This window comes from Morone saxatilis, unplaced genomic scaffold (genome assembly GCF_004916995.1).
Source record: "Morone saxatilis isolate NCDOM2014 unplaced genomic scaffold, NCSU_SB_2.0 Contig11, whole genome shotgun sequence".
Classification (NCBI taxonomy): domain Eukaryota; kingdom Metazoa; phylum Chordata; class Actinopteri; family Moronidae; genus Morone; species Morone saxatilis.
In genome coordinates, this window is record NW_023339663.1 from 21,992,035 (window position 1) to 22,017,091 (window position 25,057).

Below are 25,057 nucleotides of genomic sequence, written 5' to 3' on the forward strand. Positions count from 1 at the left end.
AGAGAGAGAGAGAGAGAGCAGCTCGCCGGCCCATTGAGGAAAGATGGCTACAGTCACTGCAAACGGAGTGCAGCAAGAGAATGGATTCAGCACCACGAACAGCGCCGGCAGGATGAACGGGCTTACCATCGGCCAGAACACCATTCCAATGAAGGACCACGACGCCATCAAGCTTTTCATCGGGCAGATTCCCAGAAACCTGGAGGAAAAAGACCTGAAACCCCTGTTTGAGGAATTCGGAAAGATATACGAACTCACTGTACTGAAAGACAGGTTTACGGGAATGCATAAAGGTTGGTTATTTTGGTATCTTCTTACTTGTGTGCGCTTTAGAAGAATATTTAAAGGAGACAGGCAGAGGAAGAGAGAGAGAGAAATTAAAGGAGCGTCCCAATTCAGTTTTGGGAGCAGAGAGCATGGAAAGTGTGTTAATTTGCAGATGTTTGGGACAGAGTGGGAGCCCCGTAGAGCCTTCACATACGTATACACACACACACAAATATATGAGGCATGAGAGGGAGAACACGTGGAAGCGAATGGCTCTTGCGAGTGCAGGGTTAATTGTTACCGCGTCCAGCCAATCCACGTGAATACTACAGCTGAAAACGCCTTTGTGTGTTTACATTGACTCTCATGTGCTGAGCATTCCAGTTAAGGGGGCGGGACAGGCAAGCGCTCGATGCTGTGTTATTTCTGCAGCTGCAGAAATTTCTTCACAACTAAAAAAAAAAAAAAAAGAGTCCATTTGCTGCACATTGTCGGAGAAAAATAAATGCTTTCAGGGGGAACGAAAAATGCAAACCATTATCAGGCAATCAGCAGCGGTGATTAAGGTGGTGCTGGCATGCTGCTTTGACCTTTCAGCGGGCTATTATAGAGCCTACTTTTCGGACGTCATTAGCTGCGGAAAAAATACTATTTACATGGCAGCTGTATTGTTTTGCTGCTCCGTGGGCGGGTTGCAGTCAGGAAGTACAAAGCAGGATAATAGTAGAGGCTGAGATCCAGCATGCATCGTCTTCTCTCTTGTTCTGTTCTCACCCCTTCGCCCTCCCTCTTCTCGTCCCCCCTCATTGTCCAAAAGGAGAGGGATCAGTATTCACTTATAATTAGTCAGGCCACGGGGAATCAGGGATCGATCACTTCTAATGATAGTTATAATAACGAATGCCTGAGTGCGGTTAGGGTTGGAGGGTCTTTCAGTTACAAAAAAAAAAAAAAAGAGCAAACATCAAGTCTAAAATTGAAAGTCCAAGTCTGGTTTAAACACAACTCACTGCTATATGCACGACTCCTTTATATTTACATTTAATATAGAAAGATCTATAATAGAATCAGAATTTCAATGTAAATATAAAAAACATTTTTTAAAGGCAGTGGCCATATTTGCATTAAGATGTTTAGATGTTATTTCAAGCTTTGAATTGATTGCACTAATCTTCCCATTAGTGTTTTATCTTATTCTATTGTGGCCAATGTAAATCTAATAATTATCCAAGCGTAATCAGAAGTTATTATTAGTATTATTTGTGAATTGTTTAGACTTTATTTTGTAGTGTTTTAAACATTAATTTTATTTGAATGAAAATCCATAATAAGGTAACACTTACTATCCGTGTCATCATAAGCAGACTGTATAGAGCCTATGGTTTATTATCAGCTAAATGACAGTGATATATAGAACATTATTATTATGACAGTGCCACTGCTGTTTGTGATTGATACTATTTTTTAGATAGTTATTAATTATGTTTAAATTAAGTTATCATTTTAAATCACAAAGGCAAGCATACACATACACACACACGCACACACACACACACACACACAACTCTTCACACACATAGCACTGAATTCACAATCAGTTCACCCGCAGTAAAAATAACCTATTCACACGGCAGGGAAATTATGTATCATATGTGAGTCAGTGGCTACAGTTCATGATCTTATTGATCAGCACAAGTCAAGCGCTCTTGTGGGAGAAATGAGTGTGGGCTCAGCATTGCTTTCTTGTGTGTGCAGCCCTGAAGGTCTCCATGCACCACCTGTTCCCCTAGCCATCAGTCGCTGTTGCTCAACCTGCTCCCCCTCTTTCCAGCGTTCCTCTTTGGAGCCCAATGATCGATTAAAACAATATTTCTGATGTTCATGTTGTTTACGCCTGTCCTCAACCATCCCTGAATGTCAACACTCTGGAGGATGGTTGCCTCGGGAAGGATAATCCTGTTCCAAAGCCAGACTGTATGTCCGTTCAAATCATCCTCCAGCAAGGCCACTCTGATATATGCATTATGCCCACTTCATCCCGCATGACATTCAAAGTCACTTTGGGAGCACTAGCGTGCACTTTTAATATGATTTCACCAATGCATTATATGGATGAGTTTTTCTTATTGGCCACTCACCTAAACCATGTTCATGCCTCCTGCTGTGCCGATGTGTGATACCTGTGGACTGAAGCAAGAAAGTACAAGAGCAAGAAAATGGGATTAGTGTCGTTAACAAAATAGAAGTAGGTATAGTGTATCATTAGCTGCGTAACTCAAGGACAGCAATTTAAAACACTGACTGAAAGCCCAATCTGAAAAAGAGAAAAACTTTTGTAGGTGAACTGACGGCAAAATGAATTACTTACTTAACTGTAAAAGTCCTTCAAAATACTACACTAGGTTTGTTGTAAACAACACACTAAGGTCACCCATCTCAAGGCCCACAGTACTGGCTTTTGTCCAGAGCTTTAACCATATCATACAAACTTTACCAATATGAAATGTAATTGTTTCAGAAAAACAATGCACATTAAATTATTAAAGTTGTACATAAGTACTAGTTAACAACATGGAACAAAATATAATATTGTTATTATATAAGAAAACTGGGTCTTGCTATACTGTTAAACACTTTCCTCCTCATTTATCTGCTGAAATTAAACTTGACAGTGAATTTTATATTTATGTAAAAGTTTTTTTTAGGATGCATGTGCTCTCTGTATTTTCAAACAAATACATTTAGGCTTAAGATATTCAGACATTAAAGTGGAATGGAACAGTTGCATTGTGGTTGGACCATGACTTGTTACAATTACTAGTTGGATTAAGGCGCAACACTCAACATCATTAAGGTTACAATGAGTTTGTTGAGCATTGATATCTCTAGTTTAAAGCAACTATAATAATTCTTATATTAACAGTGGATCACGAGTACGTGTTTGTTAAAATGGTCACACGTAGTGATGAACCCACAGAGAATTATCACCTGACCCTGCAGTTCCCCTCAGCTCTATGGAGCTTTTTAGCATCTTTGAGCTTACTGTTTTGATTTTCTGGCCTGCAACAATACCATTTTGCTTTATTCTCTCTGCTCTCATAGTGTTGATTTTAGCTACAGCAGGCAGCTGTCTTCAGTCCAATAACTCTAAAAATCAACTATGCGCTACTTGCTCAACTGTAAGTGACCTACAGACAAAGTTAGTGACTAGCTGTTGAAAGTATTAGAGCCTTTAACAGCTAAAGATCCATACAATTGCCTCAGGAGAAAGTGGAGAAAACATAGCTAAAATGAGAGTGAATATTGGACATTTATGACCTGCCCAGAAACTCCAAATTAATGCTAATGTTTGACAAAACAACTTATTATAACAACAATATAACAAGAGTGATAATATGTCTGTGTTGTGTTCACAGTTCCAATGCTATCAAGGGCCAAATAAAAACTGTTAGATTAGATTTAAAGATCTCTAAACAGTGAAGTGATTTTGGTTTTATTGGTGGTCCATCACACTAATATAGTAACATTGATTGGACAAAAACAAACCTACTGTACAAGTCTAATAGCAATGGGCTGAAATTAAATTATCAATTGGACTGTAGTTTTACAGTTGAAGATGTTATGCTATTCATGTTACTGGTTGGTGATGAGGCCATTTAACTTTTGTTGTTCATGTCATCCTGATGTCACATGAGGGTAGCTGATAGATGATAATGCAACCCAGTAGCAAGCCCTTGGCTGAGTGTTGAAACAGCTTCACAACTTCACAGATCTTTACAACTAACAGTCCATTGGATAATTTCATTTCAACCTGGTGTTGTACTACCTGGATGAATGGGATTCATCTACACAGACTAGTGTTGTAGCTATCATCAACAATGTACTAGTACAGAGGTTGATTCATTTCCGCTGCCTCTATACAATATAAGGTTTTACAATAATCTTTTTACCACAGTGTATGTATCAAACAGTGGTTTAAAAAGTAGTTTGTGTTCTGTTTAGTTCACAAAATGCCAGTAGCCATTGGCATATTATGTCAAATGCACAAGTGGCTCCCAATATTGTAACATTGTCACAAATTCCAGCCACATTTTTATCATTAACAGTAACACAAACATTTTTAACAGCAGAGCAATGGAAGAGTGGGGCAGAATATAATCAGCTTGGCTCCATGATCCCGAAAAACATAAAGTTTATAAAGATTTAGTGCAGTGCCATAAATTTAGTCTGACTACTACTTTGAAATCCCTCTTTGAGCTCAGTTTGTGGTTGAGAAAGATTTGATTTGTTTCGGATAGATGATGTATATGGCTGTTGGCATCAGTTAGTAAACCGTACCTAATGGATGATTTGCAGCACTACCTTTCACAGCCCGAGTCCTGTGACACAGAATTGCACTATAATTATGGATTTAAGGGCAGATCAAAATATGTCATGTTTGCTCATGACTAATTCATGTGGATTGTACTGCATCGGTTTGAACAGATGTTTTGTGCTTTGAGAATTCTTACTTTGGGCATTTAGGGTATCTCCAGGGACTTACTTTGAATATCAGGGGAATTTTATATTTTGTATTTTCTTGTACAGTGGATTAATATAGCTGTATGCTGATGTCTATTTGTTTTTTCATCTGTTTTTTTTAACAGACGATTATAACCTGCCTTATAGTTGTTAGACACTGTTGCTTTTAATGCCGGGTTGATAGTTTGTGTGTCGTCAGGGAGTCTTATAGAGCGCGTGGGATGACTTGACACTATTGGCGGGCATGGTGCTTGTCAGTGTGTGGTGCAGCCAGGTCGTGCTGTTTAACATCCATCATTTCGCTGAGCACTACATTATCATAATACTTAGTGTCAGTGCCAGAACGCATGCATTGTTCAGACATGCTGAATGTTAGTGGGGGGCAAATCTTTTGCTTGAGTAGCGTTATCTATCAATCCGTCTCTGATGCTGAGAAAAGGGACTCTGCGCTGCACCACACAGCCAGGAGGAAGAGATACAAAGAGTTGTTAAATATCCTCATCCATTCTCCTCTCCTCGGTAGGTCCATGCAGTGTAATTGGCTATAAATAGCCTGCCAAATTGACATAAAAAACCCTCTCAGGCATTAAAATGTCAAAAGTAAACCACAGTAGGGCACTAATATCTAATTGCAAATGACTCATAGAATGTAACAACAAATCCTTGAAAGCATCTTTTCAGTTCGTAGACAGTTTTGTGTGGAATTAAATTACGTTGCTTTTTAGTTTTGAGACCTTTAGTAATGGCCACTAGGAGTTACAGATCCATGCTTGTATTGGGTTGTATCTAGAGAAAGTGTTGGACAGTGATTGACAGTTTGTGTAAGTTGAGTGACAGGTGCAGCTTAAGTCTACAGATGACCTCTTTGATCATTAGAAAGGGGGCTATGTGTAAACCAGACAGCTAACCGTTCTGAACGGTCCCAATGTAGATGGATGGGACGACTGAAAGATAGGAAGACGCTCCGCAGGTAATATTGTGGTTAACACGGAAACATGAAGCGGTGGATGAATTCTCACACATATTTGTCTCAGTGCCCATGAGAGGGTCAGGCTGTCATATTCAGCAGCATCCAGTTGTTTTACATATTTTATTTTTTTTGCGCCTAGATCTTTTTTTGTAAATTAATTTGCATTCTTTTCCCACTTTAATGAACATTCTTGGATCAGACATGTGAGGAGACTGAAGGAGAGCAAATTGCTCATGATTCATGAATTCGTTGCTAATGAATTGAAATTTTATACAAATTTGTTCTGGAGTTATTTCAATTACAGGTATCTGATGCTTTAAAAAAGCACAATTTACTTTTAATGCCTGGATGCATGCAATTGTGACTTGCGAGCACATACTAATTTCCATTTAAAAACAAACTGTTGGAAGAAGCTTTACAGGGGGGAAGTTCTTTAAGTAATTACCCAGAACGTGTCTAGCAAATGCAAAGGCACATTTCACATTTCCTGCTTTCTCTTTGAACTAGTTTGCAGGGTTTACTTTTTCATTTGCTTTTAATATATTTTGTTGAACTTTTGTCCCTCGATGAAATTATAGTGTGGTAAATTGTCTTTGATTACCAAAGTATTATTTTCACCCCACTTAACCTGCTCATTACAGGAAGCCACCAGTCCTTCTGTTGAACCACCACCAGAGTTTACCCTTTATTTCAAAACCTTGTCCATGTTCTCCTGCCCTTCTCCTTCCCATTCATTGCATGCTACTTATTTCCTCAAGTCTTTGGTTCATTCAAACTTGAATTCACAAGTAGTTTAAGGTTATCTGAGTTATTTGCTGAAAATGAATACTGTTCATCTTAAGTACCCACACCGTAATAGCAATATGAAACACCAAACCAATGTATTTTCATGTTATTCTTTTTCAAACATTTGAATTGCACAATACTGCGGTAATCATCATTACCAAACAGACCAATGAAAGTAGTATGTTTTTGAAAGGCCCATTTGAATGTAATCCCATGCCAATTAGTCAACTTAAATTTTAAGTTGACAGCTCTAACCTGCTACCAGCTGCTACATCCTTGTTAAACACCCCCCCCCAACAATATCATTGCACCTCTCCTCATGCTCTCCAAGCTGAATGCTCATCTGTTCTACAACTGGCTTCCTCAATCACTGACTCCTTTGGGCTTAAGATGTCCCCTGAGCCTGCACTGTTGGATGTGAAGCTTTGCTAAAGTCCTGCCGATTTTCCACCACTGCAAGGAAGCGGAGGCAGCCACACAGCTGGCCTGAATATTAAAGGCTACGTGGCACAAAAAGTCCAGTTTTACAAGTAATTTGACAAATCTGCAGGGGAGGGAGATCGCTTCAATTGTTTCAGATGCTGCTTCACTTGCCTTTAACATGCTCCTGGAAATACTGGACAGCAATGGAAGATCTTAATCTGAAGTAACTAGTAACTAGTTGTAAAATAAATGTAGTGTGTAATGTAGCTTAAAATGGAAAAACTGCAAGAACCTCAAAACTGTAAGTACAGAACGTGTGTAAACGTACTTCGCTAGAATTAAATACATTTTGAAGAGGAAAGAAAAGGTAGAAAGAGAAAAAATAAAAAATGAAAATATTTTATGAAATAAAAAAAATATGCAATCGACCCCATAGTGTGATTGTTTCAATGGCATGTTGTTGATGATGAACACTTGCAGTGTATGTTTCATCTATGGACGTGGGAGTCCAAAGTTACCTTTCCAAAAGGACAATGGTTAATTAAAACTTTACTGGTAAACTCTGTCAAGAAAAAAAAACACTATTACTGCTTCATGAGTTTGATGAGATATTTTTAGACTCGTGCTACAGTAAGTCCTGCGATGAAATCTTGTCAAGATGTATACTAAACTTCTGGGCAATATGCAGCAAAGTGGCACAGTGAAAAATACCAAAACCTACGATTCCCATAAGCCTTTGCTAGGACATGCCCCCCGGGAGGCCTCGGCTCATGTCCCACAGTTTTGTAATGTCACAAAGGATGAAGAGTGTTTCCCCAGGCTCCCAAACTTTTCTGCTTTGCTATGTGGCATGCTGTTTCATCAGTGTCGTTTAGGTGATTTTTCCTCTTGAGTAACTGCCTAGTTGTGGAGGTGGGTGAAGGTTGTCGTGAAAGGGAGCTCTCTTGGCCGGGCGCCAGAGTGTGTTGCTGGGTTTCGGGGCTGATGGGTGCTATGTGCTGCATGCCGGGTATCATCTGTACGTGTGAGTGTGTGTGTGACTGTGTGTGTGTATCTTTTTTCTCCCTTGGGAATCCTTGGCAGCAGGTGTGACATGTAGTAATGGGAAATTATGCTGCACAGTGCAAAACCTCTTCTGAACGGGGTCACCCACTGTCAGCTCTGCCAAGCGCGTAACAGAGCAAGCACTCACCCTTTAATGAAAGCTGTCACATTTTTGTTAGGGACTTATTTACTGATGCATATTCATACCGTTTTCCTGAGTTTTCCAACTGCAAGAAAAGTCTCCAGAGATGTATGAGGGTACAGTTTCAGCTCATCACCAAAGGATTTTGATTACTTGGCAGCCAAAAAAAATATGCATACTGTTTGACTTTTTCCTCCTGTGCCTGGTTCAATAACTGTGAAAGTGTTCATTCATCAGAAAGCACTATGCTTATTTTTTAGTAGCTAAAAAAAAATTACACCCTATCTGTGGTGACTAAGCATTTTCCATCACCACTCCCTTTAAACCTGACCTCCAGGAGCACACCAGTTTTGACACTTGTTTGTTTAACATTTTTTCTGTTTTATTTTGCTTAGTCTATTTTGCTATATTAAACTGAATGAGGGAAAAATGGCAGACAACAATGTAGTAAACTTGTTATTCTCATAAACAGTGAACATATGCATGAGTTCAGTAATTCTAATCTGAAGCAGTTGTCATATTTTGAAAAAATATGTAAAATTGGAATCTTATTTCTGAACCAGCGTGTTATTTTCTCTGAGGGTATAGAGCTATTAACTTCAGAGAGCCACATTCCAATTGTCAGCGGAGTATATGAATTCCATTTTAATATAATACATGTTTTTGGCAATAGCTTGTAAAACTCCAGTAAATCTTATATTATGGCTTGCGTAGATTGGAATTACTCTAGTGAAATCACAAATCTCTGGGTCCATTTGGAAGGTTACAATGTGTTTGGGAAGTCGACTGTAGGAATACTTAATCTCCGAACAAACACTGATGGAGATGTGTTAGGCTGGCTTCACATGGTGCATTTAGAATGTACTTTCATGGTAGAGCTATCCAATGAAAATCTAAATCTGTGTTTGAGAGTCCACTTTGTGCAGTCTAAATGGGCTTACATAAAGATGATGGAGAAAGTTTATCTATATTTTATCTTCTATATGGCTTGTGCTCTTACCTTTTACAATCAGTATTTTTACATTTTAGACATTGTATTTAATGGGTACTAAATGCTGAAATCACTAGATCATACTGACATAGATATGACTTTCTATGTTTTGGATTTAATGTTTTGTGTTCTATCATAAAGTCCTTAAGACTACTTAAAAAGCACAACACACCATAAATTTACCCTTAAACGTAGCCCTAAATTCTCTGTCACTGTAACACCTTTTTCTTCTTTTCATTATAAATGGTGGTGTGTAGCTGTTGAGCCATTGTCTGGTGGAATAAGCCTATCTCTCTCCTGTCTCCCTGATACTGTAGGATGTGCCTTTCTAACATACTGTGCCAGAGAGTCAGCACTGAAGGCCCAGAGCGCCCTCCATGAACAGAAGACTCTGCCAGGGGTAAGTGCCCCCGATCTGCCCTCTGTCATAGGCTAAAGCCCCTGGGGCAGACAGCCTGGCATGGGAACCTACATTAACATAGGAATTATATCACACTTACACACACATGCACACACACGCCGAGGCACATGGGGACACAGTATACATTAAGACACACATTAAAGCGCACACACACACATACAGATACCGAAACAGATGGAACGAGTCACTCATACTTTCTCAGACTCCCTCTCAGCCTCTTTTTCTTGCTCACTCTCACACACTGCCTTTCTTGCTCACTCACCTACACACACACACACACACACACACACACACACAAGCAGACATACTAAAAGAGCGTGAGTGGCCTATCTCACCTTGCAGTGTCTTATTACACTAATCACCCCGGCGGAGATATTTGATAAGCGCTCCTTCATAACAGCCCGTGCTGTCCTTCCCCTGTCCTCTCACAATATGGCTGCCGAGACACTAATTGCCTTGAGGAATTCCACTCTCATTATCACATATAATCAAACAGTAAGTATAAACAATCATTTTTACCATGTATATCACCATCTGGTGTTTTTGTTTTAATTCTCTCCCCTGTTTTTTTCCCCCCATCTATCGTTTTGCCTTTGGCGGGCGGGTAACTTTTTCAATTAAAATAATGGCCTCTTCAAACAACACAGGTAAAACGTACCCAGTAGTGGGCTCTTAAGCCCACCCAGGAGGAGACCCTCAATCTGGGATGAGCGGGAGCTTGTGGTGTCTATCTGAACTTGATGTGTGTGAGGGGGATTCGACTCTCACATCAGGGGAATTATCGAGGTGTGATTGAATTATGCCCACAGGTCCCTAAGAAGGAAAAGCTGCTCTAGTGCCCAGGCTTCTCACTGCCCCCTCCACCCCCCTTTCCCTTTCACGACATACCAAGACACCCTCTCAGGTAGGGGCTTTAATCAGAGCCTCTGGATATCCATCTAAATCTCCAGGGAGGGAGATACCTACAGAGAAACGGAAGGAGATAGGAGGGAAGAGACAGGAAGTAGAAGAGGAAGAAAGTAAGGATAGGGGTCAGTTTGAAAAGGGGGGCAAAGGTGGCCAATTGTCCAGGGGAGGGGCAGTTATTGTTCCTGACTGTTGGGTTAATCAGTTGTTTGCACTTCACTGCATTTCATAGGCACTTCACTGAATGTTAGGCACACTGGTACACTGCGGCGAAAAAGTCCCTGAGAGACCGGGCTCCCTGGCTCGTTACTGCCTCCCGCAGCTTCATAATGAGATGATTGTCATGATGGTCCTGGATAGGTGTTCCTGTCTTTATTGCCCTCGTGGAGGAACATTCTTGTTTGTCTTCTATCTAGAAAGAGGTTAATGGCATGTTCTGTGGGGCTTGGGTAAACATTTCCCCTGTACAGCTCACAGCGAGGGGTCAGTCCTGCAATCTCAGGCTGAGCACAGCCTGCATACAGAGGGCTAATAAAGATGTTCTGTCTTTATGTGTGCATGTGTGTGTGTGTGTGTGTGTGTGTTGATGCGTGTATGAGACAGAGAGAGGGTGAGAGAGAGAGAAAACAAGCAGAGTTAGAGGGAGACAGAGACAGACAAAGACTGAGAGAGGTGACACTTCTGGACCAGTCTCATTGTCATTGTCAAGGCCGGGTGGTTTGAGATGCTCTGTCGTATAATGCTGCCCTCTCAGTGGCTTCTCCACACAGCGTTGCAGACATGATTGTGCAGTCTGGTTGTGGCTGTGTGACTGTCAGACAACCAAAATGCAAATTTTGTTCCAATGAGACATCTGGCATTTAAAAAAATATCAAGCCTTACTCTCACAAGATGATCCATAAAACAAAATTAAAATTAAATGTTGTTGTTGGTTGGGTGTAAGAAATAATAGTGAAAAATGAATGTGAAGCAGAAATCACATTTGCAATATATATACTCAGTTATGTCGTATGAGGTTAAATGCAAATTAGAGTATGTGTTAGCTTTAAAAGAGCTCTGAGAGTCGTCAGCATATTTCTTTGTGTTAATCCTTTTCTCTATATGTGCATGAGGATCCATTTGGTTTGCTTTCAACCAACATTACCTAAATGAAGTCCTTGTCTTAGAACTAACTTAGAACTTAAAGTCAGTGTACTTTCCTACAAAGCTCCAGAGCACAGAGAATGCTGGACTTAACTCCAAGGTTTGATCCGGAGTATAGCATTGTGAAAAGGTTTCTACAAAAGGGGCCTACAGATGCGGCTGACAAAGCCGAGCATTGTGAGCATGGCCTGCCTTATTCTCCATCTGGCATTTGTCAGAAGGAAAGATGATTTCTACTGGGCAGAGAGCAGAGGTGGTAAGAGCTATTCTTGTCCCATGTTTCCAGTTTTGTTGTCTGTCTACATTAGGGTCTGCTGAAGTGTGGTTAGTTGAGACACAGAGACAAAGTTAAAGTACTATGATGTCTTAGCTATCATTCATTTTGGATTGACACGGGCTACAGGTTGGGATGTTCAGTCAGGTGATGGAGCAGGTATGGCAAAAGCTGTGGACTATTTGTTTTATTTTACATCTGTATTATTTTTCCATGGTAATGTAATAAAACAGTATTTGCTGTATTTGCTCAAAAGTAGCTAAAATAGAAAGTCTAGGTAGCTAGTTAGCACAACTAATGTAAAATGATTTAGCTTTGCAACACTAAAACCAGACAGAAATTTAGTTTAACAGTATTAATTTGAGGTTACAAAATAGCTAATTACCTCCTCTTCCAGTGTAACTGTCTGCATAAAGTTGTATTTTACATGGGCATCCCTGATTATGCCTTTAAAGGTTCAGGGTTAAATTTTTTACCAAGGATTTTTTATTTTACCTGGTAGAAATCTTCTCTTGAGCCCTGATCATCAGAGTCGAAAGGAACATGTACATGCCAAACCACATAAGTATCTCAGTCAGAATGCTGATTTGTTCCACAGCGCATTTGTCTCACTTTTCCTGCACAGTGAAGATATTTTAACATTAACACACTGTGTGCATTTCACAAAAAGAGGAGACTATAGGCTTAACAGTGAGAAGAGGCAGTGATATTTGTGTGTGGTCTCAGCAGGAAGCTACGACTCTTACATCATCTCCAGATTGGCTGTGAATCTTACATTTTCCATAATTCACATTCCTTTCCTTTCCATTTACTAAGTCTTGTACTGTGTGTTCCGCATTTGAATTGCCATCAAGGGATCTAGCTCTGTCTGTTGTGGCTGAAGCGAGCTTTGTTTACATTGTTTGATTAATTGCATGTAAAGAGCATAATGAGCTCTTGATGTCCTGTTCATCCGATCCTGCTGCTACAGTTTGTACAGTAAATGTAATCAGAGATTCAGCCTCTTGCCCTTGGTGAGTTCATGGTGATGTTGTGTTCACATGCGTATTCAGCATATTCCCCGATGTAGGGCAGCATCATACTGTATGTAGACAGGTTAGATCATGCCTGTGAATGATTTCTACCTGGATCTGATTAATTCCTGGGGCAAATAGTAGTTTATGTGCATTAACGTTTCCTTTCTATTTCAAGACAATTTGTGTAGCTACAGGTAAGTTGTAAAAAGTCAAATGCTTTTCTTTGATTGCCTATACACTTTATGGCAATCTTGCAATTTCTTGTAACACCATCTGGCAATAAAGACAGCAAGAACATATAAATATTTGCAACTCCAGCACCAAAATGTTATTTATAAGTGTTTGCCAAATAGCCTCCCAACATGGGGCTATTGGAGCTGTGAACCTTCAAATGAATCCTGCTCTCTCCTTTCAGGGCCATGCCACTTTCTCCTCTCAGGCCAATTAGCTCCTGGTGTTCGCATATAACAAGCATGCTAATTGGGTGCTACTGAAGCCCAAAAGCCAATTAAAAATTTCTAGGAAAAAAAGATCCAGCTTCTCTTTGTCTCTCATTCACTTGTGCTCTCTTCTTCTTCCTACCCTCCCCCAATGCCCTCTCCAGCCTTATCATATCTCTACCACTTTCACTCCCCCACTCTCTTTTTCCACACTTTTCCTGTAGAATGTGCTGAGTGTGAGGTGGCACCTCAACCTTATACTTGTCATTTACGTAGAGGTTTCTGTGGAGGGGTCCACATTTCTTGGTTTTTGAGTGAGAGTACCAGCAGCACCTGACCCCTGTATTGACGACAAGGCAGCCAAGCGCAACAGTGAAGAAGATAGGAGAGAAAAAAAACTTACCAACTGATTCTTTCTAAAGTGTTCTCTTCAAATTTGAAAGGGTAAGCTTGAGAGTATCGGCTTCCACCAAAGTGAGTAGCAAAATGTTTGGGTTTTTTTCTTCTTCTTCCGTGCATGAAAAGTGCAGAAAATTGACTTCAGTGTGTGTCACACAAAAATGGGTCAGGGGAAGATTGTGCAATACCAGTATTATGTGTCACTAAGCACACTGCCATGGACCAGTGCATCCATGTTCTTGACACTCTCTCCCCACATCACACCACAGATGCGGCCACCGTAGACTTGCCATATGTCTATGTCTGTGTCTCGCTGCATGCTGAGAATAAGCAACCAGCATTTTTTTTATAATTTTTACTCTCCTAAAAATCATACATGCCTTAGATAGGCTGTGAGCATGAAAGTTTAATAAAAAAAAGTTTAATTTTGGGTAAATGTTTGTTGCTTAATTTTAGTCTTTATTAAAGCAGACTTTTGTTGACGGAAAAGTGACTTCTCAGGAGAGGTTGTGAGGTGGTAAGAGATGCAAGCTAATACATGCATACAAATAAAAACGAAACACTCACACATTCAACTGCACACATTGATACGTGACATTTGCACTAACATGCCTAAACCCCTTCCATTATTCCAATTGATCAAAAATAAAATAAAAAAAAGTTCAGTAGGAAGGTCTTGAGTATTCCAGGTGAGAGTGGTGTGTGTGTGTGTCTTGCTGTGTTAGAGGATCTTATCAGAGGACATACTGCGGACCAGCGGGTCCACTCTTGGACATGCTGCAGTTTAAACTAATTACTCAGGCGACACAGGGCCTTTACCCATTCTTTTAAGGGACAAATTGCGTTCTGTTGCCGATCAATTTGTCCTCCGTGCCAGATTTGTCAACCTCCAGTGCCCCTGAACAGTTGCCATTACGAAGCAAAAAAAAAGGCCTGGGCACTGGACGTGAGACCTCTGCAAAGACTCCCCCTGCTCTCCTCATCATCAATTACGTCTATATCATTTTCTTTCTGCTGCCCGCTTTAGAAAAGAAATTAAAAAGGGCCATTGTTTTTCTAATCCCCCTGGGATGAAAGCATTTACTACGCTGCTGCACCGTGCACGGCCATCCTGCCGATTAGGGAGTGAATGGAATCACAATCGAGGGATGCACTCGGCATTGTCTCCTATTATGTGGCTGGTGGCCCTGAATATTGTGCAAAAATTAATTTCGTTCCATCTGATGGGATTTTCAACCTTGGAGAGTGCGAAATGTTAATCCTGGCAGGCAGGCAGTTGGACATCGTGGAATGCCTGGCTTTTTTACTGGCGAATGTGGACAGGGCACAAACATGGTTGATTGTGAGAGAGCCCTTAACCAGCCCATAAAGATGGCAGGCCAGAGGCGCTGGACAAATGAGCAGGAGAGATAGTGCTTTTTAAAGGCCGCAGGGCAGAGTTTTGGTGTTCAGAGGATGGCAACAACCAGGTCCATTTGTCCTCTTGATCTTGAACATATACTGCAATACAGTATAACAGGCCGGTGTCCAGGTTGTCCAGGTGAAAAATCCAAGCTTCTCAGTTTATTGAAAAATGGGTTCATGGATAAAGTTGCAGTAACAAAAACAAAAGCAACTTTTGTGACGTTTCGAGGATTTGTAAAAGTGCATTTTTACTTACTTATTTACTAGTGAAACACAGTAGAAGCAATGTATGCATGAGATTAGGGTCTGTGTATCATCTGTCAGTCATTTGATTCAATCTGGAAAACAAAAAAACAGGTCAGAAAAAAGGAAAATGATTGTGTGTGTTCCTGTTTTTGTCTTGAAATGGGTAATCTAATAAAGAAGAAAACCATAACTAAAAACCAAGTCTTATTTCTGTTTTTTAGTTATTTTGTTGTGTTTTGTTGTTTCTTTATTGTGTCTCTCGGCTGTGCACATGCACAGTCTGAACTGCAGCTTGCATTTACCGTTTTTTTCTTTTTCAGATTGCATGAAATAATTGACAACGGACCGATTGAAAAGACCGCCCAATAGGTCACAGGTTTTATTCTCAAAAAGAAAAAAACCTCTACATAATATAATTGCCTGTAATCTAAAATATTGAAAGATGTACCACAGCTAATAATTTTGGAAAGATGAGCGTCAGCCTCACTGGATGTGTTTTGTTTTAATATGTGTTGAAAGCTTGTAAGCTGAGCAGTTCCTTCACACCCTTTCTCCTCGTCGACACATTCACTATCTTTCCTTCGCTGACAGGTGGAGTCAGACTCGGCCGTGCATGCTCTCCTGTGCTAATTTATCCACTTCTTTAGCTGTAATGAGGCAGAACTGGTAAATGTGGGGACAGCATTGTTAACATTGCTGCTTCACTGGGGAAGAGGAGAAGGCTGACAAATAGTGGAGACGGATGGAAATGAGGCCTGGGTGCTGTCATACCTCCAAGAATGATGCTTTTAGTCTTTTCCTCAGGCTGGATCGCTGTCTCTTAGTTAGGCTGCACACTGGAATATGACATTTCCTAGACCAATTAAACATCAAAGTTTCTGTTGCTTCAAGATCAGGTTGTTTGGCAATAACAGCTGAAGAGAAAAATCAAAAACAAACCAAAATGACTATTTGAGGCTAGATTTTTTTCTCCTCAAAAATCATAAAAAATCATGTGGATTTGGCTAATTAACTTCCCATCTCATTCATTTTGAAAAGATTAATTTGAGAAGATTAAGGTGTAAATCTGCCTTTAAAGTTGTGTGACATTCAAAGGATGTCTCCATCTGGTTTCAGACTATGTGACGTCTCAATAGAAACAGGTGTGTGGACAGCCCACAATGAGTTGGTAACAGAAAAGATGACAGATGCGTTGAAAACTGAATTGTTTGAGTCCTTACTTTTATTTCCTATCTCCCTCCTAGTTTATTTCTTTCCTTTTGTCTCTTTTACTCTTCTCCCTGTCAGGTAAGTTGGTAGCCATTCATTGCAATTCACAACTCATTCTGGCAATCACTGAAGACATCCAGGCAATCTGCACGTATTTGTTCAAAGACAAGGGGTAAAGAAAACATTATGTTGCTGAGTTCAGCAAATCACTCTGGCAGCCCGAGTTATCAAACACTGTAGTTAATCACACGTGGACCTCATTCAAAAACATAAATGGTCACACAATCACACACACACAAAGGACCTTGGAGGCGCCACTTAGGACTTACAAATATGTGATTGGACATCTGACATTTTTGAGAGGGGACAGAGAAAGGAGGGACGAGGTGAAAGAGAGAGCCAGAGAACAAGGAGAAGAGAGCAAAAGAGGAAAGAGATAAACTGATGAGTCATCATGAGAGAGAGAGAGAGAGAGAGAGAGAGCACAGGAGGAAATGCATTCTTGCATAATTAACACCCGAGCATCACCAGGACAAACTCCTCCATCAGCGTGTCCAAAGGATTAACTACGCCACGCTCCTCTTATCTCCCCCATTTCGTTTAAGAAAGAAAATGACCTTGCGCTTGTTTACATGCTGATTAAAGACAGGAGGGAGAGAAGGAGACGGCGAGAAAGTCAAACTGTAATCAGAAGAGTTTGTTAAGTGAAGTATTTTGGGTGGTGCGTTCTCAGCAGATACGGCCAGACTGTGTCACAGTAGCAACGCAAAAAACAACCACCTGATGTAGCAGCTAACGAGCAATGAGTGGGCTGGGACAAAAAGAGTGTGCGCATGTGTTTGTTTGTGAAGATGGTGTGTGATAAAAAAGTATGCTGGGTGTGTGGGAGGTTCCATTAGTTAGTCTGCCTGTTTTATTGCATTGGGAATAACGGCTGTTTCTGGGCTCCTGTGAGTCAGTCTATATACTATACTATCTTTGTGTGTGTGTGTGCCAAGTGTATAGTGTATCTGTATGTATACGCACATGTGAGTGATCTTTTGATCTTTTGATTTGATGATCTTTTCATGTAAGGACCTGTTTGAATTTGAGACCTTGCACGTAAGGCCATCTGTGCAGAGACATCTTCAGCTTCTTCATGAGGGCAGTTTAGGGTCCTTCTTTGGCTAGGGATTAAGTGAGCTATGTTCAGTATTTTGACATATGTGACACAATGTGGCACCCTGGTAGCTCACCTGGTAGAACTTGCAGTTTACTGCAGTGACCCGGGTTCAGTTCCAGCCTGTGGTCCTTTGCTGTATTACGTCCTCTCTCTCTCTCTCTTCCCTATTTTATGTCTATCTTCAACTGTCCCTACTAAAACAAACAATAAATGTGTAGCATTTTCTTGCCTCTTCATACTGGCCTTGAAGAGATGTGGGTATCTTCCAAAGTTAGTCTTTTTAGCCAAACTGTCTCTATTTGTGTTACACCTCAGCAAAGTATGACTGCAAAAAGGGAGAACTTTGCACTAAAAAGTCTAATATTGCAAGATACACACTTTATTTGATTAACTTAGACTTCTGAAGTCTTATATTAGCTTCAGCTGAACTTTGGGTTTTTTCCACAGAATGAGGACTCTGGATTTTCTCCCATCTCTATCTGTCTCTTTCTCTCTCTCTCTCATTGCTTAGTCCTTATTGTTGTCATGTCTCCTCTTTCCTTCATGTCACTATAATATTGGTCCTTTATCCTCTGCAGACTCTGAGTCACACAAAGAGGAGAAGAAAGTCCTCTGTGTAAGGATGAAAAAAAGTGAGGTGTTATTATGAGCATACAGAATATGAATCCTTTGCAAGCTCTTTCATACACTGGGCTTGTCTTACATTTCTACAAGGCCTACTGGACATCTGCTGGGGACAATTTGAATTACATTTGAATTACAGCAAGGGGATGGGAGCATTTGCTTGACTGGAACAAGTATTGCATCACCCTTACTTTATTCTTTCACCATTTAAAGCCTGGGTCCTCTATTGACAATATCAAAGAAACAAAGAGAGACCAATCTAAGAATTGGTTGTCATTAAAAATAAATAAATCACACAGTATTTAGAGGGTACAGTCACTGAACTAAACAAGAAATTGCAATTAATTAAATTACTTTAATTATTCTTCAGTGTTTGATAAATGTCATCATTCTAAATGAAAAAACTGCAATTATAAATAAGTTTTCTGCAACATTGCTTTGACTTAATATTACATGTACAAATGACATTCATGTGTGCATTATTTGATTATATTGCAACTAAATTTAAACCTGTATTAAATCAATTTATTCAGAGGCTTAATTTCCATCTTTTTTTTTAGTCACTTGGTAATGTAAGTTCTAAGTGCAATTGTACCTGTAAATAATAGACGGTGATATAACATTTTCTCATCATAGACAGGTAGATAGTGAGACAGAAAGAAAATGAGAGAGAACAAGATAGCGCTACAGAGGAGTGAAAGGTGAAATGAGGGAGCACAGGCCCCCGCTAGTTTCCGTTCAGTCAGGCCTGCCACTGCAGAGGAAGGCTCTGACAGTGAGGTGTCAGAAATAGCACCATGGCTAACACCTCACCTCTTGCTTATTAATGCATCGCTCTCATAGCCGCCTCCCTGTCACACACACACACCACCACTCACCACCATACACACGACCACACACACACACACACCACAGTCCCTCAAAAACAATGCAAACAACACCAAACAAACTTTGCATATTGCCAGTCACCTCGCCCTCTACACCCAACCGGTTGGTGAACCACACACCTCACAAAACACACACCACACGAACACACACCACACCCCCACACAACCTGTACAGGGACACACACACACACACACACTCACAGACACACTACATTGTCAGATCAATATTGCATTACTGCAGTATGTTCTCTTCTGAGAGGTTTCAGTGATAGGTGAGGGGTGTGGGTAAAAACTGTCTCTTCTGTCTGTACAGTGGCCAGGCACACGGGGCAGATCTGAGGAGACTTCACAGCTCTGACAGCCAGTTTCACCTCCTGGCTTCATCACTGTCGCTCCTCGGACTCATCCAAGACTGTACCTTAGGCCTATGATCATCTATAAAGCATGTGTAGGGTGTATAGCGTGTGTGTGTGTGTTTGTGTGTGTATGTGTGTACTTGTGGGCGATATTCCTTTATTATATATTCAATATTCTTTCCTTTTTTTTCTTTTTCCTACATTCCCTTTGAAAACTATAATTGTTCAAACAGAGTCCTATGAAAACAGAATGCCATTTTATTAATTTGATGATTATGAATTTGTATTTTCTTCTAATATTCACTAATTTGGCACCACATCTAGTTTCAATTCAATCAATATTGTGGATTAAAGTAAGGATAAATAATTTTGATCAAAGTTAATGTAAGGTTCAAATAATGGTTGCACTTATTTTGAAGTCAAAACTACTACAAAATCAAATTTCTTCATTTGTACAAATAAGTGAAAATGTCCTGGGATCATGCTGATGTGTGTGCACGGGTAAACTTGTATGCATGTGTGAGTATATGTTTATGCTTGCCCATCTAGCTTTGTATGTGTGTGTGGACCAGAGGGAGTGGAGTCCTTGGTGCCGACTGAAGCTCCAGCTTTTCCATTTAAACTGTATCATTAAAACGGGCAGAGAGGCGAGGGAGACGGCCCCTCCACACCTCATAAAGTGTGAGTGCCATGCCAGGCGAAGTGCCACGCACCGCTGCGTTTATGGTGTGCCAAACGCACTTTTTACACACCTTGTCCTCTCTCTCTCTTTCTCTCAAATCGCTTTCATGGCTATCTGTTTATATGATATTACTCACTCTCTGCTTTCCTACTTCTCTGGTTTGCCCCTGCTAAGTATTGACCGTTATTTCAACTGCCCCCTTTAGATCCCCCTTTCTCTTTTTTTTATGTCAAATTTCTCCAACAAGGAGTTGGAGCGTAACATTGAAAGGGTATAATCAATGGAAAAGCACCACTTAGGGAGCCCATTTGATGCATACTGTAGGGCAGAGTTGATTCAAGGGTGTGGATTGAGTCAAGCCTCATTTCGTTTCCTCCCCAATTAGTCATCCAGCTTGTGCCCTCTATAACCCCCTTTTCTGGAGAAGCATTGGGCCAGACGGGCTCTCGTTTCACACTAAACTATGGATGAGTTAAGTTTTTTTTTACCCTCTCAATCCCAGAGCTTTTTTGGCAAGAAGATAGAGCCATTTCTTCTTTCTTTTTTTACTCTCTCCCATCCCTCCTGTTTCTCACCTTTGCTGCGATAAGCTGAGGCAGACCTCCCTCTCCCCTAACCTCTACTACATCTCCTTCTCCACATCCTCCTTCACTCCCTCATGCTCACACCTCACCAACTTTTCCACCCGTCCGCCCATTTTCCCTCCACTATAAATCTCTACCCAAATCCTACTTAAACCCGCATCAGCAGCTGTCCTTAAAACTCCATTATCTACAATTACTTCAGCATTAGGGAGCCAGAGCACACCTGCCCCTACATAAAAGTGCCCTCGCCTAAAAATATTAAACCTGCCCAAAAGGGATTTATGCTATTTTATTTTTTTTCCTTTTGTTGTAACCTGCGGTGAGGCTGCCCTCATGGCGAGGCTTGTGGACCAAAAATGCCGGCAGTCTGGATTAGTGCTCCTGATTAGTGGGTGGGTGTGTGAATGTGGGCTTTGTGCACAGTATTTAGATGGGTGGGTTTCCCAGCATGATCATAGGTGGGAGGTCACTGGCTCTGCCTGATTGGAGGAGAGTACCAATGGGCTGGAGTGTGTGTTAATTTGCATCTGCCAATGCTGCAATGTGTACATGCACATATGACTACGCAGCTATGAAAAACATTACGTAGTGTTCCTTCAGGGATTTATTTTTGTGGGTGTTCACAGTGTGCAGTATTAACCGAATAATGACATCAATCCATCCACTACTGAGGCCTTTCTGAGCATGCTTTGGGTGAAGTGAGTATTAGTCATGAGAATTTATAATAATGGTAACAGTAACAAGGTAAATATTCTAAGGATGCAGTTTGGTACAGAACAAAAACTTTCATTACATAGAAAATCACCTGAACTAAAGTTAATTTAAGAACAGCGTTCACCACACCACACTCTTTTAGACTAAAGTAATCCTCATTAAAATATTTTATACATCAATAAAATATATTAGTTATCTAGTTTTCTCATTAAACTCAGGAATGAGGAAACGTGATCATAGTAAAGTTAGTTTGCTATGTTGTATCAGCCCAAGTAAGTCTAAAATACTTACTAGTATTTTTCTTGATTATATTTCTTGCTTTCTTTATGTTTAAAATTAATAAATAAAAACAAACTTGTTTTCACTAGGGAGCCTGCAATATGTGTACTGTAAATGGTGACTGCGAAAAGAGTTTCTGTTTGCTGCAATGCTTACTGAATTACTGCTGCACTTTGGCTCCATTCCCTCGAGGAAAGGTCTAATCAAAATCAAATTTCACCCTTGTTTTTGCCATGAGCAGGCTACAAGAACTGATCTGGTAATTAGCTGCTAAGGATGTAGAGTTTAGTGGTCAAACATGCTAATCAGGTTCTTACAAAGAAAGTGTTTGTGGTCAACAGACAAGTCAATTTAAGGCAAACATGCAAAAAAGATGCCATTGTTCTAATAATGGTTCTTCGGTATGCATGTGTGTTTAAGATGTGTGGAAAATGCTGCAGGCTGGAGGATGCGTGGTATCAGTGTTGGTAATGGACTTGTAGGGAGGCTGGTTGGTGGGGGCCAGGGGAGGAGGGTGGTCGAGCGGACTCAGCTGTAGGTAGCCTGATCTGCTCTGATTGACAGCGATGGCAGATAAGGTGCTTGTGGAGAAGGGAATGTGAGCAGAGCTGCAGGCAAAGATAAGGGCCAAGATTAGCACCCTGCCACGTCACACACAGAGAAACAGAGAGGCAGAGTCCAGCAGAGAGTGAAAGATTGAGATGTTGACGCGGAAAGGTATTGGCTACAGTGGATACAATGGGCAACCAAGAGTAAAGACTGAGTTTATTGTATGTATGTGTCTGAATGAAGACTGTGTGTGTGCGGCTGTTCATCAGACCGTGTCCCAGGTAGCATGCACACACCCTGTTGAGTGGAGGCAGCCCAGTTAGGGGGGCTTCAAGGAGGAGGGCAACTAATCAGCTCATAATCCAAGCGGCTGCCGTTTCCCGGGCAACGCTGCTGTACATTCATGCGTGGCAAACAGATACACTGTCTCCTTTATTTCTGTCTCTCTCTTTATGTTTTTTCCCACCTCTTTCTCGTTCCCCCTTTGCTCTCTCTCTCATCCTGTTTCTCTTTCTTCCCTCTTTTGCTGTTTCCTGTCAACACAACCCCACTTTCACCTCTAATTCTGTCCTTCCCCCCTCTTTCTTACTATTTTCTTTTTCTTTTCTCCTCTCCTGTAAACACAGACCCCCCCCATCTTCCCCTCTCACCTTCTCCTCCTGCCTTTCTCCCTTCCCAATTTCCTCCCTTCCCCTTTACCTAACACATTAAATTAGACCCATATATATCTCTGTCCTGCTAATTTTATTTCTCCTATCCTCTTCCCTGTCAACATCTATCCATTGTTCATGTCTTTTTCTCTGTATAATCCTTTGCTTTATATTCTCTCGTCCTGTCCTCCCATTTTCCCCCTGTAAACACAGAGCCCTATCTCCCCTCTGCTTTGCTTCTGCTTTCCACTTTTTAATTTCCTTTCTCCCCCTCCTTTCCCCTCTCTTTTTATTTTCTCTCTCCCTCCTTTTTTCCTGTAAACACTCTTGTCTCCACCCCTCCTCCCTCCCCTCATGCCAGGGGGTCCAAGGTTGGTGTATTTGTGCAGTGATGTTGGAGGCCTTGATGATCACTCTCTAGGAGATGATTATGTGGTCAGGGCCCTGCAGCCTCCTCTCCTGCCCCGCACTGCTGGAGCTCTGCTCTGCTTCGGTGTATCTCAGTGTGTGTGTATGTCTGCGTGAAAGTGCAGACTGTGGATATATGATCATTTGCTCATTTGTGTATGCGTGTGTACATTTGTGTATGCTTGTCTTCCTCTCATTAATCCATTAATATAGGCTGCTGATAAATATGTATGTAAAGTCTAGTGTATTACTTGCAATGAAAAAAAAACCTGCAGACCAAATCTTTAAAGAATGCATGCATATTTCATGCATGAAACATGTTTTATTTCATAGTTTTAAATATTGATGAAAGGTGCTCATTTTGTACATCATTTTCCGCGTAGGCTTTTGCTATGATGAACAAATCCCAGTCGTCTGTGTGTTGGTGTCTGTGTGCGTGTGAACTGTATGTGTGCAGCCTCTTTGTCTATGTCTGTGTCGGCCACATGCCTTTCCTCTCCTTCTGTCTGCAAAGAAGCTGAGCACTCCTCTGGAGCAGTGATGTAAATAAGAAATAACTGTAAACTGTAGCACTGACTAGCTCTGTTTGCTCGGTTACTGCTATCACTTTCTCCATCCCTTTCTCTCCTTCTTTTGACCTCGGCCTGTTTTTCTCCCTCTCTTCTTCAGTCTCACTTCAAACTGCCGAGCCCCACCCTGAAAAGCAAACACAGATGCCCAGAGCCCCTGGCATTTTGACTAGCTGCTATATTTTTACCCGACTGGGCTGTCTGATTGCTCTGGTGTAAACGCGAAAGAACTGTCGGTCATGGTGTTCCAGCCAGCCAAATCACCCTCTATCTCTCTTACTCACTGCTGGAGCAATGGCCTGACTGCTCTCATCGCTTTCACCTAGGAGCACAAGCAGAGGTTGGCTGTGCCTCCATGCCACAGAGACAATCGATTGCTTTCATAAAATAAAATGGTGGACATGAAAGGAGCTTGATAAATTACGGGCTATTTGGCCCTAATTGCAACCCTTTAAAATGTCTTGGTGATGATTTGAGCAAGCTTCGACTGAAGTTACTGAGATCAAAGTGAACAGAGAAAGATTAAAACGCACTGACTGGCTGCGTCTTAACTGCATGTCTCCGACTCGTGACCCCATATGGCCTCCAGCTCAGAGGAACGGCCGATATTCTGCACCTTACAGCCAAATAAATCAAAGTCTCCACAGAAAGCTGTCTTATCATGAGTTACACCAGTTCCTGAATCCTGTTGCAGTTAATCATCATCCCTCAACCTCAGTCTCATTATGGCTTACTAGCTCTGAATAAACATAGAACGATAGTAGTCGAAGAAAAAGTGAAAGTTTGAACCCTCAGAAGCAGCACGCACATATTTATTGACGGCAGTCAAAAGGAAAAGTTGTAACTGTCTCACATATGAGCTACAAACACACACCAACCAAGAGAACAAATATTAATAAAGACATATGACAGTCAAACAAAGGGAGTATCACTGGTAGATTGAATCAGAAGGCAACAAGGGGTGAGAAGATGTGTGTGTGTGTGTGAATGT

At 41.0% G+C, this 25,057-nt stretch overlaps 1 protein-coding gene across 1 annotated transcript in view; it reads left to right on the top strand.

Moving 5' to 3' along the window:
• The first annotated feature begins 43 nt into the window (after positions 1–43).
• Positions 44–25,057, top strand: part of si:dkey-205h23.2 (CUGBP Elav-like family member 3-B) — a 120,779-nt gene continuing 95,765 nt past the window's right edge. The window contains exons 1-2 of the mRNA XM_035652403.1: positions 44–293; positions 9,462–9,544. Of these exons, the coding sequence (XP_035508296.1) occupies positions 44–293; positions 9,462–9,544 (333 nt within the window). The remainder of the gene's footprint in view (positions 294–9,461; positions 9,545–25,057) is intronic.